Source organism: Astyanax mexicanus, chromosome 20 (genome assembly GCF_023375975.1).
Source record: "Astyanax mexicanus isolate ESR-SI-001 chromosome 20, AstMex3_surface, whole genome shotgun sequence".
Lineage (NCBI taxonomy): Eukaryota > Metazoa > Chordata > Actinopteri > Characiformes > Acestrorhamphidae > Astyanax > Astyanax mexicanus.
This window is the reverse complement of record NC_064427.1, coordinates 33,521,124-33,541,465: the sequence shown is the minus strand read 5'-3', so window position 1 is coordinate 33,541,465 and position 20,342 is coordinate 33,521,124. Positions and strand designations below refer to the sequence as shown.

The 20,342-nt window shown below is 39.4% G+C and overlaps 1 protein-coding gene across 2 annotated transcripts in view; it reads left to right on the top strand.

The window, feature by feature from the left end:
• robo3 (roundabout, axon guidance receptor, homolog 3 (Drosophila)) overlaps window positions 1-20,342 on the top strand; it is a 207,592-nt gene that overhangs the window by 124,289 nt on the left and 62,961 nt on the right. For both annotated transcript variants that reach the window (XM_022681365.2, XM_049468587.1), the window contains exon 2: window positions 316-642. In XM_022681365.2, the coding sequence (XP_022537086.2) occupies window positions 316-642 (327 nt within the window). The remainder of the gene's footprint in view (window positions 1-315; window positions 643-20,342) is intronic.

Here is a 20,342-nt window from a genome sequence, read left to right as displayed (position 1 = left end):
CAGCAAGTAACCCCTTATCTGATGAATCTGTATTTGAATCTGTAAAATAATCAAAAAGCCTAAAACAACTTCACATTGGCCTCTACACTGACATTCAAAAAGTCATGGGATAGGAACTGGTAAATTAAGAATGCTACACTTTTCTGCAGGGATATTTGGATGTGAAATCTGACAAACATATTGACTGTTAACGCAGACAATTCTACAATCATTACCTCCAATTGTGCTGTCTACTGTGGGTTGAAATGCCTTATACTAAGTCTTTTTTTTTAATCTACCCTTGCTCATGAATGTTTGGTTCTCTCTCTCTTGCAGGATCTCGACCCAGATTGGAGGACGCCCCACCGCGGATTGTGGAGCATCCCTCGGACCTGATAGTTTCAAAAGGGGAGCCGGCTACTCTGAACTGCAAAGCCGAGGGCCGGCCGACCCCCATGGTGGAGTGGTACAAAGATGGCGAGCGCGTGGAGACGGACAGGGAGGACCCTCGCTCCCACCGCATGCTGCTGCCCACAGGCTCCCTCTTCTTCCTCAGGATCGTGCACGGACGCCGAAGCAAGCCGGATGAAGGGGTCTATGTTTGTGTGGCCAGGAACTACCTGGGAGAAGCTGTCAGCCGCAATGCGTCTTTGGAGGTTGCAAGTAAGCAGGACCATTTATTAATTCATTTATTTTTACTCCCTTTCTTTCTTTCTTTCTTTCTTTTTCTTTCTTGCTAATGTGCCAAAACAAAATGAGCAAAGCTGTTTTAGCTGTTCAGATGCTTCATATCTGATCTGGTCTATGGATTGCTTATGGCTAGTCTGAATAACAAATACTTTAAAAGGTTTGAATACTTGAATATTTTTTGAAATACTACTATCATAATGAAATGATAAGTATACTCATTAATATTCATTTGAGCCATTTTTTAATTACAAAAAGGGTTTTTTTGTTTGTTAATAAACATAATTATATCAGTTAAAAACACTCACTGGGGTGCCTGTAATTGGTCAGGAAACCACTAGTTGTCTGCTGCTCATTTTTCTGTCTCTCTTCCCCTCATATTCTGTCTCTCTCACTTCCTTCACTTTATTTAGTTTCTCTCTTAATTGTTCCACAATAGCGGATAATTATTGTATCCCAGCATGCGAGGAGACTGTGAGGTCACTGTTGTTTTTTTAAGGAAGTAATTTAGTTTGGAGAATTAATATAGATGGATGGCAGGCAGTGTGTGTGTGTGTGTGTGTGTGTGTGTGTGTGTGACACAGCTGCAGGAAAACGGAAGAGAGTTATGCACTGCTGGCTGCTTCCAGGTAACAGATGTTTGTCCCAAAAATACAGCCACATTGGAGAGATTCTTATGGATCAGCTCCAAGCTGGAACAGAAGGACTTCCCATATCCAAGTTGCTGTAATTAAATATGGATGGCACGATTTGATAATGCTGATTCGATTACCAAGCAGTCAGATTATGTATTCATTGGATCTTTTCTCTTGATTTAACCATTTACATGCAAGGCATGTTAATGGGTCCTTAATCTTAATGCTCAATTTGACTACTATGAATTATTGAGTATGTGTTAAACAAAAAAAAAACAGTATATCGGTAATTTATTATAATTGGTTATTTATTAGGGAAATTGGTCTGATAAAATTGTGATCATTTAAGATCTGTTTTGTTTTTCAGTTTGTCCAAAAGCAAAAATCAGGCCCTATTTAAAAGCAATAATTTGACTTAAACAAATGTTTAATTCAATGTGACCTCATGCTTTCACATCAGATCACTGCTAGTTTTACTGTCTTCCATTACCTAGCTCCAAAGCTTAAGAACTCAGAAGTGTGCATATTAAGGGGGAATAATTATTTTCTATTTTAAAAATACGGGTTATGATTAGTGGCAGGATATACAGCTGATTTGTGATTTGATTTGAATGGGATCTTTAAGTTGAGTTAAATCAACATGAAATAAAAGTTAACTGTGTTGCCATTGGCCAATGCACTATAAAATGAGAAAATGTTTATTCAATTTATTTACTTGAGTTGAATAAACCCAGTTGCTTTTTGCCACAAGGTATTTTTTAGTTTAATTGGATGAACCTTTTTTTTCAGAGGAAAAAATCTGTCTCCACATATGACCCACTGCAGTATAAATTGTAAAAATGTTGATCTGTTGTGCTATTGTGAGTTTTTAGAAAACAGCAGGCTTCATTTTTCTTAGTTTGTCTGCCGGTCCTGTTTGGACAACGCTGCCTTTGTTTACTTACTGTCTTTAGAGATTTGTCGTAGCCCCGAACTGGAGTCAGTTTGCTCCGAGGACAGGGTTTCAAATGCTTTACCATCTGCTGAAGGTGCTCTATGTGGGCTAATGCGCCTCACTCTCTACTAGTCCCAGGAGAGACAGTCATACAATTCTCACACAATGAGGCGGGTGGTCTGCCAAAGTAAAATAATGTCGCTGCATTTTTAAGAATTCCAGTAGTATGACAATTATAAGCACAGTAAAGACTTGTATTTTAAATGCCTGCGTGCCAGCAGGAAACACTTCACCTTGAATCCAAGAATTTTATTTTCCTCCCTGAAGCTTTATATGACCTTCAGGATCCAAGCTTTAAGACTGATTAAAGAGAAGCATTGAATAAATGCTTACCCCAGAGTTTATAGGATTTATTGAAGAAATAAATTGGCCACTTTCTTTATGAGGCTAGGGTTAGAGAACTCTTCACCTTTTTCTATTACAACACCCCAATAAATCTAAAACATCACTTCACGATATTGTAGAAAACATCAACCTACATTTCCAGCCTCTGAGTTAACTGAAAGTTGGTTGCCACTCTCAGCATTACTAAGAAGCACACATCACATTGTTTCCCAGCCTGTCCAGGTTCATTCTGAGTTCACAATGACATGTTTGCTCTCTGCGAGTGTTGCTAATCAGATGTTTGCGTCCGATAAAAGTTGGAGAAGGGGCTTTCGTAATCAGTGTTGCCCTTTCCAAGGCACTGAAGCATTCCAAACACTGTTTTAGAAGTGATAATCTGTAGGCTGTGTGTCAGAGTTATGAAAACGTCTGCCAAATGCTCTAAACATCTACAGCTTCAAGATCCTAAGCATGCTTTAGTAAATGTAAACGTTCAGCTCATTCAAACTGTTAGCTTAGAGTGTGTATGGAAAGATATATTATCTGTTTCTATACAGTCATGGCTACTGCCAGATTAGAGCTCTTGATAAGTTAGTATAGCTGTGCATTGCAAAGCATAACTATACTCTTATCCGAATTACATTATTATCATCGTTCTTATTTGCATCATATCTCATTCTGCAAGTTGTAAGAAAATATTTTTTACTCTATGAATGAATGAATAGGGTGCAAAGGTTTTGGCACCATTCTTTCTATTGAAATATACAGTTAATTCCTTTTAAATGGTGATGGAAATCCACAGTGTAGCATACATGATCTATTTTATTTTGCCTAACATTTTAGGTGATGGAGGGATTTGTTGATGTTGCTGAATGTATTACTGGTGTTACACGTTTAGCAACGTTAAGCTTTGGTAAATAGTTTCTGCACTCAGGGCTTATTTTTTATCACAGTATTTTCAAATTTGGATGCACATCTGGTTTTCAATTTTAAAACCACACCTACAACCTTGTTACTCCTGACCGAGTTGCTATAGGGCATTGCTCTCCTCTCCTGTCTGAGAGATAAGGATCCTGCATTTCCTCTAGAGATTGCTGCCCTGTATGAGGTTTCTGAATTGCCTGCTGCTACAGCTAAAAAAGAGAGAGAGAGAGGGAGAGAGAGAGAAAGAGAGATAGAGTGAGAGAGTCAGACAAAGACAGAGAGGCAGATGGCCTATGGCCAATTTTGAGGAAAGAAGTCAAGGGAGATTACACATCAGGCCTAATTTGCTTGCTGACACACATTTTCCACAACCTGGGCTTGATGCAGCTTGTCAATCAAAACTTTTAGTGAAACTGTGAGACCCAAGACTACTATCATAGGAGTCTTGTGGAAACTTTGGCCACATCAACGAAAGGGCCACACTAATCTCAAAACATCATGATTTATGGACCAATAGAAATGCTCCAAAATTATTTTAAGGAAAAAAAAAACTTTTACATTTATCTTGACTTCCACTGAAAGGTTGTTTCCTTCTCTTGTAAAGTTACCATTTTGGAGATACATGGTGTTTGGCTGAAATCCACAGTCTTTGAGTGACTTATATATTACTAGTCATTTTTAATTAAACACTGTGGGCAGCCAGTTTCTCACAGAAACTGATGAGAGACCAAACCAGTAGACTCCAATAGGCCTGATACTTGAGATTCATTGTCAGGCCATAGCAGGTTAATAGTGACTGAGTAACCCCCATGAGCACACTGTGGTCCCGACGGCAGTGTTGTGGAGTGATGTGTTGAGGGGGATGAGCCACGAGCGCACAATGCCAGTTCTGGAGTGGCATCAGTAAGCCACGTTCCAGCATGGCAGAGTGCCAGGAGGCAGGTGGCGGGCAGGAGCCAAGTGGAAATGGGCTATTCAGCTGCTGCCCCGGGCTGCCACACTGCTGGTGTAGGGCACGGGAAGGCGGGCACAGGAGGCAGGCATGGGGTGTGGGAGTGGGTGAGGAGTTTTGGGGCATGAGTAGAGGATGGGTGAGAATAAGTAAGGAGAAAAAAACAGACAATATACAATTTTACGACATCAGTGTATAATGTGATAAATTAAGATTGTAAGTGTGTTTTAAGTACTGTGAGAATCTCAATTTGTGGAGCTCTGCCTCGAGCCTATGTCACGTCACATCAGCTCAATCTGCAGCATTAAGAGCTCCCTCTATTACTGCATGAAGATAATGCTGTTTAAATTTACAGTTGGTAACATGTGGTCATTTTTTATATCTGCTATAAATTGGTTTTAAATATATATATATATCAATATTTATGATAAATATATATTATCTATAAAAAAAATGACGTTAAATTACAAGCAATAAGAAGTACTGTTCTAGACATGGCCTACGACTGATTTCCAGTCTGTGTAATATGGTCACTGTCTGTACCAGACAAGTTCAGTTTGTTGGATCACTGTGTCATCCTTAGAGCAACAGAGCAAGCTTGCTGGTGTGTCTTAGGTTTTAGAGAGCAGAATGTGAAGAAGTGGGAGAGAAAGGTGAGAGCGAGCGCACGAGAGAGAGGCTAACAGAGAGTGATAGAACGAGAGAGAGCGAGAGAGAGCACAAGAGGAGTGGAGAGGGGACCTTAAATGCCAAACGGCTCCATCTGGCAGCAGCAGGAAGCATGTTATACATTATGGGGGCACTGAGCGGTGCCGATGAGAGGCGTTCTGGAGAGCAGAGACAGGCAGCGGCCCAGTGTGTGTGGGAGTGCTTGAATGCACACACTGAGACACTTAACCACTCGGCTATGGCTTTACGTGCTCGCTTTCAAAAAGGTGGTATTTATGGCATGGCAGCGCTATTTCATGCATGTTGTGCTAAAATGTTTAGATGCTTAGCGGCAGTTGGGATGATATGGAGCAGCGTACAGCATGTGCTGTGCAGTAAATGAGAGATAAAAGCAGCTGTGCTTGGCAGTGCATTTGTGATGTGTGTTTTATTGCTTTTTTAATGGTTCGTTTGGCAAAGAACTAGGACTATTTGTATAACCTGCAGTTATGTAGTGGTGTTGTTTTAGTGGTTTGGTTACTCGGATTAGCCTTAGCATAACACTATCTTACATAACGTGCCCAATATTAAGTAGGTCCCCATTGTTGTGCAACTGTAGGAAATATGACCTTTGAAGGCATGGATTCCACAGGACCTCTAAAGGTGTTCTGAGGTGTCTAGCATCAAGACTAACATTAGCAGCACATCATTGAGTCCTGTAAGTTGTGTGGTGGGATCTCTTTGGATCGCATTAGTGAATCTTACTAGGTGCCCCTCAACCTTTTGCTGGTTTGCCATTGTCCTTTATTGAACCAGTTTGTGTAGGTCCTGTTCACGGCATACCAGGAACATCCAAAAAGACCTGCCTGATGAGCTAGCCATTATCTAGACATCACAAAAGATACTTGTCCCATCCTTTGATATATGCAACTGTAAAAGAAGATGAACTGTTGGAGGAGAACATGCCAAGATGCATGAAAACTGTGATTAAAAATCAGGGTTTTATTTATTCCTAAACCCATAAATATTTTGAATATAAACTTTATATGAGCATTATCTGAAAGCTCTGCATTTTTTTTTTTATTTCAGACATTTCTCATTTTCTGCAAATAAATGCTCTAAATGACAATATTTTTATTTGAAATTTGGGAGAAATGTTGTCTGTAGTTTATAGAATAAAGCAGCAATGTTTATTTTACTCAAACCTATACCTATAGCAAAATCAGAGAAACTGATTCAGAGAGACAACTGAAGTGGTCTGTATATAAAATATAGCAAATAATGTCACTATCAATGTGTTCTTAATGGGTCAAAGTATTGACATTGATTTACTATTGTCTAGCAAGGGCTATTGATATAACCCTCTGAAATGCTCTGTTGCAGCTTTGTCTATACTATATTGTTTCAAACAGTAAATAAAGTCAATATTTGATGGATCAGATTTATTTTGTTATTGATTATATTCACTTATTTATCTCGTTTTACAAGTATGTTCATATACTACATATGTTTCTCCTGGTCCATGCATTAAGGATGCACAATAACAACAGATAACTGTCAGTCAGTTGACTGTCATTGATTGTCTTCTTTATTATTATTGATTGTGTTCTTTATTATTATTCATCAATATTTGCTCAGAATTCTATTAATTAAGCTTCTCTTGAGGTTCAGTGCTGATTCCCTTTGCCATGACCTTAACAGAAGGTTATTTAAGGCTCAGGCCTGGTTTCCACAGCAACAGGTGAGGAGAGGGGGCAGCTGTCCCAAGAAATGCTGAGACCAAACAGGTGAAAAGACAATGTGACACATTCCTGCTCTGTTTTGATTGGCTGCGTGAGAGGCAACTTTCTCACGTTGTGGAATTTTACTAGCCAAAAGCCTGTGGGCCAAAAGCTGCAGTGGATAAATGCACCAGAACCTAAATGGAACATTGAATGGCTTTGTATAAACAATGTTTTGGATGTCAGTCAAAAGCTGGAATAAAAAAAAAAAGTATTTCTACTTTTTTTTACCCAGGGAAAGGTTGCGCTGGCATGAGTTGAACAGACACAGCATTGCTGCTGGAGTTTTTAAACATTGTGTCTGCTCACTGTCTGCTCTTTTACACACTTCAAACTAGCTGCTCCACCTTGTAGATATAGGGTTAGAGACAAAAAAAAAGGTTTAAATCTGTTGCTGCACAGTTTGAAGTGTCTAAAAGAGCAAACAGTGAGCAGGATGCTGCTGACTATTCTCAGTCCAGCAAAATATATTTACAGTATACATACAGTAGATTGTACATTTAATGATTTGGTTTAATACCAATTGTAATTGGTTTTAGAATTTATTGCAAAATATTTAACTTTTAATGGCTGTTTTTTTTTGTTTTAATATGAGTAGGCACAGCTTCCAAACTTGGCTGACCAAATGCAGCACATTTCCTCCAGCATGCTGCAGGGGATCTGTAGTAGAGTAGCCATTGGAGGCATTGCACTCGAGCCAACTGAACTCAGGCCTCTAGAATTCATTGCCAGGTCAGTTGGTGTTCAGGAACACTCCGCCAGCTTGTAATCTGGTACGTTCTGCCAGTTCTTCACAGCTGATTGTGAATTCTAGCACTTGAAGAAGTGGAGTTTTTCTAGGTGTGGAGCAGGGGGTTTAGAGTCAGGCTCTGCTGGGTCCAGTAATTTTGGCTGGCCTGTTGGGATTAGGCAGGGGCGACAGCGCAGATAAGCCTGTCTGTCTCTGGGCCCTCCAGTCCAGGCTGAGGCAGGAGTAATGGTGACTTATGTGCACCAGGGCATGTGCTCTCTTCCAGGCCTGGCTGCTCGCAGCACTATTAACCTCATTGCCTTGGATCCAAACTCGATGTGGGAGCAGCAGCAGCAGCAGGCTTGTTTTGGAAAAGTCAGGGGTTTTATACTCTCTGTTATAAATCAATCACAAATCACTGCAGACAGAAAAGAACATTGCAAAGCTTTTTAATTTCATTAGTGCAAAGTCTATTAGCTCTAATGCTCTGGCACACCCAGATTTTATTCGTCAATAAAAACTAAATGAATCAGATCTCTGCAATATTTCTCCATTACTTCTAGTGGAAAGTTGTTTGGGCTTAGCACAGTTGCCAAGAAACGGTCTGCAAGTATAGTGTTTTTTAAAAACATTATGATGTTGGTTTTAAAATGCTGATATCACTAACGGTTATAATATAAAAATTCAAAAAAAGTCCTGAAGAAAATATAAAACTGATTAAATGAAAGAGACAGCATCATTTTATTCTAGAGATTTTGCAAAGTACTATTGAGTGATGGCTGAATGATACGACTAAAAAACTTATACCTCAATATTCTTTAGGGAAATATGTATGGAAAATTATACCATATACTATATATTAAATGACAGCATGTTAACTTTGGTAACAGCGATTTTGTTTTTTCATATGTAACTCATTTATATTTTATAGAGATTTCATTTTTATATTTCATTTACAATCTCTAAATGTTCCTAAAATGAAAGATTTACTGCTCTCTAAAATGGTATCAATGTATTATGCTTTATGTTATTATAATATAATTATATCAGTGGTATAAAATTGTCCTAAGATGACAAGAATGTAGTTTATCACAATTAATTTCGAGACAATATGTTGTCCAAACAGAAATAGCTATTGTTTTAGGTCTATATATATTATTATTATTAATTTAATAATAAGCATAATACATACAAGATACAAGACTGTTTGTGGTGTTTTACTGACTTCACAAATTGGATTGTATTCTGAGATAAAAAATACATGAAAAAAGATATTAACGATATATTTTGCCCAGCCCTACAAAGAATGTCATGCTAACCTAACCCTAAGCATTTTACATTGTAAATGGAACCAGCAAATGCCCAACGAAGTAGCACCACTACTATGAGATCAGGTTGACTCAGGTCACTGGCTTGCATTTACTAGGTTGCACGTTGTGTGACCCTGTGTGTGTGTGTGTGTGTGTGTGTGTGTGTGTGTGTGTGTGTGTGTGTGTGTGTGTGTGTGTGTGTGTGTGTGTGTGTGTGTGTGTGTTGTGTGTGTGTGTGTGTGTTTGTGTCTGTGTGTGTTCAGGCGGCAGTAATGAGATCACTTAGCCTGAAGTGAGGTAGGGGTCAGAAAGACTGCTGACAGGGTGGGTCATACGGACACAGGAAGCCCCGGCCCTTCTGCAACTCGGCCATCAAAACCCTCTCACTTAATTAAAGTAGAATTGAACAAACCAGATCCAGAGAGAGAAAAAAATAGAGCGACAGAGGCACAGAGAGCGAGCGAAAGAGTGTAATACAAACAATAGAAGAGGGGGCAGAAAGCTGAATGTTAACAGGTGGTGTGAGGAGGAGCTCTGACAGCTTTTCAGCTGAATGAACGGAGTGGAATGGAGATAGGAGAGCATCTGTGAGCTTATGTGGGGTCGATAGCAGAGCATGCTGGACATGAAGAACGAAACAGACTGCCCTGTTTGAGTAGAACTGGGTTTAAAAAATTTAAATATTGATACAGCGGTACAGTTTTTTTTTTTGTGTATACAGTCATGGCTATCAGAGGTGTATTGATGACACTGTTACATATGTATGTATCCATTGCATTTAAATTGGAGAGTGCAGTATTGATACCTTACATGTATGTGAAAAACCTTCTATGCTCTTTAACATAAAGGTGCTACAAATCGAGACATACCGGAACAATTAAACAAAATAACAAATTCCAGAGAAATTTAGAATCACCAGTTCCCTGAGGAAACACATGCAGACATGGGGAAAACTTGGAATATCCACCCAGATGTGAATGTGCTAACCACTAAGCCATTGTCTCGCCCAATCTACATAAGTTGCGTTTGAAAAAATGGGCAAAGTAACTTTCTCTATTAATATTACTGGTGTTTCAGTTGTACTTGGGGGAGTTTTGTTTGTTGATTATGTCTGTGAGAGGTGCATTTCACACCCTGTTTACACCAGGTCACTCGAACCACTTCAGGAGGTGGTCTAAGACCTTGTTTACACATGGCAACTACATGTGACTTCTATCTGGATTTTTTTCCTGACAGAATATCAGCCACACAATCAGATTGATGTGTTTTAAATGTGTTTCAGGTGCGTTTACACTAAAAATGCATTAAGTAACCAGGTGCAAAAACATCAGTTAACAACAAATTTGCTCTTTTACATGGATGTATTGCTTGTACTGTGTTGCATATTACATCAAGAGATAGATACTTACATACAACACACATAATCACACAGAATACACTGTTTTTTAAATAATCTTATAGTTATGGATTGTTAATGCTAATATCAGCATATAAAACAAATAGGATTAGGCTAATTAAAGCAATAGTCTTTGTCTTCTTCTTGTATTACAGTAGCATCCCCATTGTCAGAGCTTTGCTTTTATAATGGTGTCATGCTGTGATTAGTTTATCCCCGCTACAAAGTGTATTTTGTCCCTGGCTGTCTCCTGCAGTCTAAGCTGATACTCATTGTGAAAGAACTGCTGCTTTTAGGCTCATTTATGATAAAGCTTCATGAACCTTGGCTTTATTAATTAGTCTTCTCTCAAGAACGAAATAAGTGTTCTTTAAAAGAGCAGGTGCCATTTAATTGATTCATAATGTTACGTAGCTCGGGCTAATATGACAGGAATTACTCTTTTAATTTCCTCCTCAAATAGACAGTCAGTTTGAATAAAATGTACTTAAAGAGTGAATGAAGGTTTGAGAGTTGGTATGAAAGCTTTGGCTTTTGGATCTTTCATAGTAAGAAAAAATCACAATACAGAGTAAGATTGAATGCACAGTTCTGGGAAAAATACCCTAAAGGTCCAATAAACATGTTTAGTGGTTATTTTATGATATTCTTTATGTTAAAATAGTATGTGACTTAAATGCTGTTTTTTCTTTAACTAAGGGAAAACTCATGAAAAGACTTAGCATTATTGGTGGGTTTACAGCTCTCCTTTATTATAGCTGCATGTCATAGAATAGTTTTAACACTCAATTGTATTTATTTTGCTGAACTTTTTCTTTCTCAAGTTATACTGGAGAAAAATAATACAATACTTTCTTTTTTGATGTGATTTTATAAGGTTAGTTTATAAAGGACGCAATAGTATCACTTCCATATACTGGACTCTTATTATACAGCTATGCCAAAAATACTGTTGTCCATTCTAGAGCCAGTTTAACTGGTGTTGTCTCATTATATATGAAAAATTATTAAAGAACCATTAGCTCAAAGCTTATTTAGGGAACCAAATGTGGTTTTCTTAATCACTTCTAAGAGTCCATTTAGTCAGCCATGTTTTTATTTTAAGATTGTACCTACAAATACAATATATATGTATTCCTGTGTGCTGCTAAAAACTTTCAGCTGTACTTGCAGAAGCAGGAGAGGGATCATCCCAAACACCCCAACGCAAGCAGTTTTGCCAATGTTTCCTCGTGATAACTAGCCGTCAGGGCTGCTACATTGTCCACCTCCTGGTTTAGTTCATTTTGTGCACGCTTCAAGACCCAGCAAGGCTGCACAGACAGTGGCCCTGCAATTGGATGATTGATTGCTTTTCTCTCGCTTGCCATGCCAGCAGCTATGAGAGGGAGGGGAGAAAGGGCAGTGAGCCAAGATACCACTCTGTGTTTAGTGGGAAAGAGAGAGAGAATGCATACATACATACACATACATACACACACACACACACACATATATGTATACTATATGCGCACGCACTCTCCAGCAGCAGTTCATGTCATTACTTTTACTTCAGCACTAGGGGTGTCACGATCTCGATATTTTATCGAAATCGAATCGAAATGAGGTCACGATCTCGAGTATCGAAGTCAAAAAGAGGATCGACGATCCCTCCCGCGCGCGCTACGCAAATAGCGCAGCGCGCTACGCAAATGGCGCGGCACCAACACAGCGCATCCTATTCATTTAAATAGAGATAGCCACTGCATGAGCGCAGTCGGCGGGAGTGTGATCACTGTTTTTATCTGTCCAACGGGGGAGGGGGGGGGGGGGGGCGGGAGTTGGGCGCGCAGGTTTTGTATCTGTATCTAACGGAGGGGTGGGTGCGCGCAGGTGAGAGCGTGTGAACTAGCTGAAATGCGTGTGTCAGTGTGACTTGAGAACACTGACTATAGATCACAGTGAGGTGGATTAAAAATCTTAAACTTATAATTGACTACACCTGTTGCTTTCCATTGAATTAAAAAAACATCTTTCTCTCAGATAAAGTAAACACAAGCGTGTTTCTGACTAAAATAAAAGCTTTTCAGGAGAGATATAAGTTATGTGTAAATATTTATAAGACAATACCCACATCACTTATCTAACCAGCCTGTACTGATTTCTGCCCCCCAATAATGCTTTCAATAACCTCTTGTAACCCCTGGGAGCCAGGGGTTACACTCTAATAGCCTTTAATAGGCTTCAGTAGCCTTTAAAAGACTTACCTGGCGGCCGTGGTGTGTCCACTAAACTCCGTAGTTATAAACATCCTGAGGTTAGCAGCGCGCTAACTGACCTGTTTATAATGTAATCCGAGCAGTGCCTCCGTGTCGGCTGTTCTAACCTGCTGCTGTTAGCTGCTTGGGCTGAAAGATGAACTGTAGTGAGCTGTATTATCCGGTTAGTGGGGTTAAAACCTTTATTTGTTTACAGAAACAGTAAAAACGGACTGGCTGAGCTCTGTAGCCCGTGGCTGGGCTGTACTGAAGTAGTGACTGAGTGAAGAGAGCGGGGCTTGTGCTGCTGCTGCTAGTGGTTGGATGAAGAACTGCAGCTTCATGTAATGAGCAGTTTCACCAGCCATCCACACACAGCTCTGATAAACTGCTTGTTTTAATAGTGCACACTGTTGCTACCAAAAAAAGTCACTAGATGGCATTACCATATATATCTTAATAAATAATAATAATAATATTTATAATATTTATAATAATAATAATAATAAATATATTATTTAAATTTTATGAGGCATAAAATAATAACAAGAAAATCGAGAATCGAATCGAATCGTGACCCTCAAATCGAAAATGAAATCGAATCGAGGATTTAGAGAATCGTGACACCCCTATTCAGCACATATTGTAAGCCCGCATTCAATCATGTTCTCCCGGTGTCTGGAGGTTTGGAAGAGACCCAGCTGCTAACTAGCGTCTCAGCTCCACTTAATGACGAAAATCAATCTGATTTCGGAGAGGGATTTGAGGGTTTTATGCTCATAATGTGTGAGGTCTACAATGGGTATAGCTGGATTTCTGACTATTTTTGACAGTTTGATCATTTTTTTTTACTCAACATGGCTGATAACTTGGGACAGGACAGTACACATATTAATATTAAATACAGAATCGAATACTTGATTCTGACCAAATATACTCAAACTTTTCAACCACTCAACTTCACCACAGAAGGAAATACATAGCTAACAACATCCTATCGCTATTTATGACTTGATTTGTTACATACTAATTCCTTGCTTTTTTATTTGATCCACTATTTTCCGCTGATACTGGCCATCAGTACTGATATACCATCTCTAGCAGTGAATTCCAACCTCTACAGAGTAGTTTTGTTTCACATTTCAACCAACCACAGGCCTCGTTTAGTTTTTAAACTCATTTCTCAGATACGTTGAAGTGATAACTTTGCATATTCAGGACTAGAGTTTGTTTAAAACAATAAAAATCTGTGTTTTATGTCTGAATGCTACGTCATGATGACGTATACTATAAAAAAAACTTAACCAAACAGTATGCTTCGTCTATTAAAAGGGTGAGCTAGCTATTTTTCTGCCGAACAAGTAATCACTGAGCTTCAGTAAGGTTGCTGATTGCTGAGCAATTTATCACCACCACTAGCATAGAATAGAGTGAACGTAGAGATGGATATTTTAGACACTGAAACCTACTGTATATATTCACTGATTAGCTACGGAATAAGACTCGTTGCACTTGCCACTGTGTGTCAATCTGGCAACCTGTGTGAGCTTTGCGTCTAGGGAGGAGCAGGTGTGGCAGAAAATTCCAGTGTTTACAAAATTTGGTTTCTATAGCTGTTTCACACATGTGCTTGCATTTATTACTATTTGTTTCTTTAAATTACCGTACTGATTACTGGTTTTGCTCTATATGGTTAACAAAAAACCTGCCTGACAAAAAACAGTCTATCTTAGTATACAATATACCAGACAGTCCATGTACAGTATTTCTTCTGCTGAGACTATGTTTCTGCAGAAGCTTTTACATTTGCTTACGTCTCTGTTACCCAACTGTAATCCACTCCTGAAGCATCTGTGGGAGTATCCCGTCCATTTCTGATCGTAACTTCAATGGCAGAAGAGTGGCAGGACAATGTTTAATGGCAGCCCCAACAGACAAATCACTGAAACGTAGTAGAATCAGAGATGACAGTCGTGTTCCATCACTCCCACGCTCTCCATCATGTGTCCTGAAATGAAGGAGACAGCCTAATCAAATAGCATTTCAAGAAGAGCGGCTTTTTTGAGCGTGCATTAGTGACGTCTATGTCAGAAGCCTCTGATGTCGTCATTTATCTGTTTGAAATAGATATGTACAAACAGCCTCACCTTGAAGGATCAGAGGCTTCTGGATACACTTCTATACAGGATCGCCCTAATGTCAGGTCAGATCTGGAGCTCTGTCTCAGTGATGTGTTCTGAATTATTATTCAGACCATTCCAAGATCTGTCAAGCCTACTGGGTTTGAGGCCTGTCTCTTCTGATGATGTCTGGGTTGTGGTTGTGTGGCTAGATTTGGAGAAGACAACATGTCATAGTTTCTTTATGCTGTTTGTTGGATGCTCTGACTATATATGAAACGTGTATACTTTAAATGTTGGTTCAATGTTGGGAAATCATTCTCTCTCTAGTTTTTTTATTGGTGTAGAGCCTGTATGTTAATACTATGAAATTGGAAAGTTATTCCATGGTTCCAGTTGATCCAAATAATCCACTGAAGCATTGTATTTCAGTGCTGGATAAGTGCTCTTTTTGGCGACCTTTCTGAGAGCTCTTCAGAGTGAAGCACCTGGTTATGCAGTTTATTTTTCGCCCTTTAAATGCTTCATTTACCTTGCATATTCTAATGTGCTGCCTTTACGACTTTTGTTATGTGCATATTTTTGTTCCAGGCATTACGCAGCTTAAAGCCTACACCCTGCAGTATTTATAGCTTGTTTCCTGAGGCAGACCATTAAAAATGAATGTGGTGTGTTTTATAGAACAGGAACGTCCTTTATAGACCAATTACAAACATCTTTAATAGACAACTTGCGCCAGGACCAGACAGTTTTTTTTTCAAATTCTTAATTATTTATAGGCATATTTAAGCAAACAATGATGCGTCATTTGAGCACAATGACAAAATGCAAACACATTTTATGTGTTCAGGTCTGTAGTTTGGTTCTGGGTTTGTGCAATTGTGAACTTTAAAAGGGCAGTGCCTTTAAAAATGCCTTTTACTTGCTTTATGTTAATGTAGTGTATAGGCAAAGTTTTAAAGTTTCAAAACATGTTGTTCACTCCCAAGTTAAAAAAGACCATTTTTAAACATGGGCTCCAAAAACAACAGTTTTAAATGATTTGTGCTTTAGCACATGTGAGCCACGTCCCTGACCAGGAAGAAGTGAATAAGGTGATAGAATTTGTTAAAAATTACTTGACGTTATGTTTATTTTACTTATGCCACTTTTTTTTCCTGCTCTTTGTGATGTTAACACAGATATTTCCTTTTGCCAAATTATAATATATAAAAATATATTTATGTATATATATCTCTACTATCTAGGAAATTCTTTCTTCTAGCTTCTTCTTGGACCAAATGACCAAAATGTGCTCCAGCCAAAAGAGGCAGTCTTGATCCAGCTCAACTAAAACTACATCTACTTAAGGCAGGCTGTCATCACCCACTGGTTTGGACTCTGGTTACCACTAGTCATCACTTTTAAATGTAAATATGCCTGAAACCCCTTTATACTCCTCTATCTTGGCATTAGGTATAGTGCCTATAGGTTCATGTTTATATGCTCATCAGAGTCCTATTCTGTTGGCAGTGCATCTTTACAGGTTTAAGACAAATTGTGTCAATAAGGGGTCCAACTTAAAAAGTAGCTAGCTGGATACATTCATTAGATGGGGCGCCCACAAATATTCAGACACATTGTGCAAGTTTTATATGTATATCAGTGGCACAGCAATAATAACTGCCTGTTCGTGTAAAATATGGCCCCATTAATGTTATGTCTTATAGTAATAGATGGGGTAGTTAATGTGTTGCTTTCGGACCGTCCAGATGGCCGTTTGGCAGTAGACGAGGTTGCAGTGGGTCGTCTGAAGGTGAAAAGGGGACTCTGGTCGTATGGATTCATCTGAAGATGAGTTCAGTGTGTCCGATCCATCCATTCCTGTCCTCCCTTCATTGAGGTCTAGCAGTAACGCATCCATCGCTAGATTAAAGTAATCCTCCATGTGGGGCAGACAATGTTTCTATTAGCCCCCACCATGTGCGGCCACACGCGCAGGATTAGACCACCTCTCTAATGGACTTATTGTTGTCTGTATCTGCATACAAAAAGACCAGCTCCTGGGGGCATCGCAGGGTCCCCTCGCTGGGCCATAAATACAGCCTCCTCCTCTTTGGCTTGCCTCCTCTGCCCTCCACCCTTTCTCAACTCATCTTCATTGCATCTTTTGTTCTCCACCCAGCCGTTAGTGGGCCAGCCCTTCTAGCTTTCTGTCCGGCTGGTAATGCTCCACTAGTTACGTACAGTGCAACAGACACTCAAGCCCCTAAGTAATGAGATGTATACAGTACAGTGCAGAGTGTGAGAGTGTGTGTGTGTGTCTACAGTATGTCTTTGTGTGTGTGTGTGTCTGTGCGCATTTCAGGCAGTCTACCACCTGCAGAGCAGCCCTCATTCCCGTAAAACTCTCCTCTGAAGTACTATTGGTGCACAGAGATGTTGCTGGAGAGCCTCTCCAGAATACAATTAGAGAAAGAGAGAAGCGGAAGTTTATTCAGCTCCTAACGGGGGCGTCTACTTCTTCTTCAAAGACGTGGAAATCTGAAGCCTGTCAGTTTTATTTAGCGTGAGGATTTCTTGCATGGATAATTTATGCAGAACTTGGAAACTTTCTGGCCCTCAAGTTAAGCAGAAGTAAGTAACTATTGTCAAGCAGCTTGAATTTTTAATGATCTTCTGTGGAGGCTCGTGAGATAAAGGTTTCCTTGTGCCTGACCGACTTTACTAGCGCTCGCAACGACCAAATTCCGTCACAAGTGACGCCTGGTAACCGCAGTGACCAGAGTCAAGCGTGAAAGCATGACTGACACACGATGGCAGAGGAATTCTGGAAATTGAAGTTGGTTTTAAAAGGAAATCGTAGGAACGGGAAACGGTGGGTTAGTCAGATGATGAAAAATTGGCAAGCGTTTAGGAATATTTTAGGCTAGATGCTATATTTGTTGGATTTGCGTGTGTGTGCGTCTGTGTGTGTGTGGTGTTCTCATGAATGGCAGGCCTCCCCACTCAGGAGAAGGTGTAAGGATTAACCTCTCCCCCCTGAGCTCTGCACAGCTCTGAGCTCCAGACAGACAGATTTCTGCTGATGGAAGACCTGGCAAAGCACAGGGGCTTGAGAGAGGTGTGTGTGCGCGCGTATGTGAGGGAGTCAAGGATTTGCACTCAAAATACCTGTCTGAACAAGAGAGAGAGAGAATTATAGGAAACAGCTACTAGCAAAGTGATAAAAAAAACATGCATAGATGCTAGAAATTTGGGATTATCCGATCCCTTAAAATTGTTTTTAACCCTTTTAAAATCGAAAGCGTGTATTTTGCGGAAAAGATTACCTCCCAGACATGCTACACACACACTGATATGCCAGATGTCATGGAACAGGAATTAGTATAATTTCCTATCATTACTACCCACTGTACTGTCCACTTTGGGTGGTAATGCCTTCTATGACATACTGATATGGCCCCCACTATCAGTGCTTAATCTACTTCCAATAATTTTTGTGTTGCCTTGCCATGAGCACACTGACCAGTGTTCAGCCACACAAGATAACACCTCATAACTTATACAGACACTTTCCTAGAGTTAGCATTTTATGATCAATTTATATATCGCTACACCATGAATCTTTTTAACACAAACCTAATGTAAAAAAAAACTTATAATGAGTGTTAAGTACCAAAGAGCATGATTTGTTTCCCTCTTCAATATCACTTAGCAGAAAACAATTGTGGATAAAACATTGTGGGTATGTTTTAGCTGTTGTAAGTGAACTGGCACTTAGTGTTCTCCTCCAAGCATGTTGAGCTGTCCAATGTTATTGCATCAGTGGCAGTATAAAAAGATGCAGTGTTCCATAATGTGATTTAAATGAGTCGCATGATAATGTTCAACCTCCTAGTTTTGGAAGCGTTATGTGATGACTGTGGCTGGAAACTAGAAATTACTAAAGGAAATGAAAATATGTATATAATTTAGGATATATTATTGTATTATGCTACAATTATCTACAACAGGTTGTTCAACAGTCCAACAATAAGACCAATCAAGCAAAGAAGCATTCAAGCATTTAAATAGAACTTTTGTTTAAGCCTAGTATCAATGTCTCTCTCTCTCCCTGTCTCTCTCTCTCTGTCTCTCTCTCTCTCCCCCTGTCTGTTGTTTGAATGAGAGTGTGGCATGCCCCAGGCAGATTCTGGTGGGTCATTGATTCACAGCGTTTGGGTTACAGGTCAGAGTCGCCTCTCTGGCTCTGTGCCCCTCTGAAGCCCTCTGCCAGTTGGAGCCATTCTCTTATCCTCCCCCTCCTCCAGTATACTTCATGCAGGCTTGCTGGATCCTCTGTTGGTCCCCTCTGCAGCCCGCTACCCCCCCCCCCCCCCCCACCCGTTTCCCATTCCGGTTAATGAGACCCACCTCCAGCTCTGCACATGCGGCCTCGCCATAAAGCACCTGCATTTATTACATCAATTTGTCGGCCTGACACGGGCGGGTGTGTGGGGTGGGGGCTGGAAAGGTGGCGGGCAGGACCACGCCAGCGTGTTTATGAGCGCTTAAGAGCCTTGAAATGATGCACCTTGACAGCTCATCTCGTCTATCTTTCCGTCTCTCCTTCATCCCCCCACCTTTATGTGTTTGCATATAATTTTGGAAAGCTCGGTGCTACTGGCGAGTGTTTTTGGGTCGTAAACTGATGAAATACTACCATTATTTCTTTGCTGCCACAAGCATTTTACAAGCTGAAGTTGACGTGTTCCCAGAACCGCAAGCCAAGCAGCAACGGCACAAAAACTAGTGAAAACTAGTATTTTTATATAAAAAACTATCCTCACTTTAAGTTAACATTCATCTTATTAAAGGCCTGTAAAAAGTGGGAAAAAAGTGTGTTTAAAAACTATTATATTGTACTATACTTCACTTATATAATTTTTTTACATACTGTAAATAGGTGATATTGTAAAAAAATCTAGGTTTGTCTATCAATAAAATCACCTTACATTGTCACAAAATGGAAATTATATGAATTTGAGACTTTGAGACATAGTCAAAACACAATTTCTGAAATTATTTTGCATTATGAATTTGTAACCTTTTCATATTAGACAGGGTCTCTAATGCTTAACTCAACCACACTGTCATGCAAAAAAGGTAGGAAAACTATGATTTTATATTACACTATTAGTGCAAATAAAAATGAAATTCTCTCTTCTAGCTCAAGAACTAAACTTGGCTTGTCATGTCTAAATAAATTAATAATAAATAATAAAATTATTAAAGATTCTTAACTAAAGCTGGGCGATATGGTAAAAATATTGTATCACTTTGTTTAAAGACATTTTCATGATAGAATTAGACAAAGTGCGTCAGTAGTGGTAGATTTGTTATTCAAATACTCTCTCATGCATAGTACAGTGATCTGTTCACTGCACATTAATCAATCCTCTTAATAAGGACTAATTACACTCATTTTGTAATGAAATGTACAGTTATGTCAATGTTCTTTAAGCTCTGTTGATATCAAAAATGACAATACAATAAAATATTATATTGGCCAGCCTTAGGATGAACACAATACTGTATTTTGCGTTTTGAAATTTTGTTCACAATAAAAATTCAGAACTAAAAGGTCCCAAAAGGGTTTCTCTG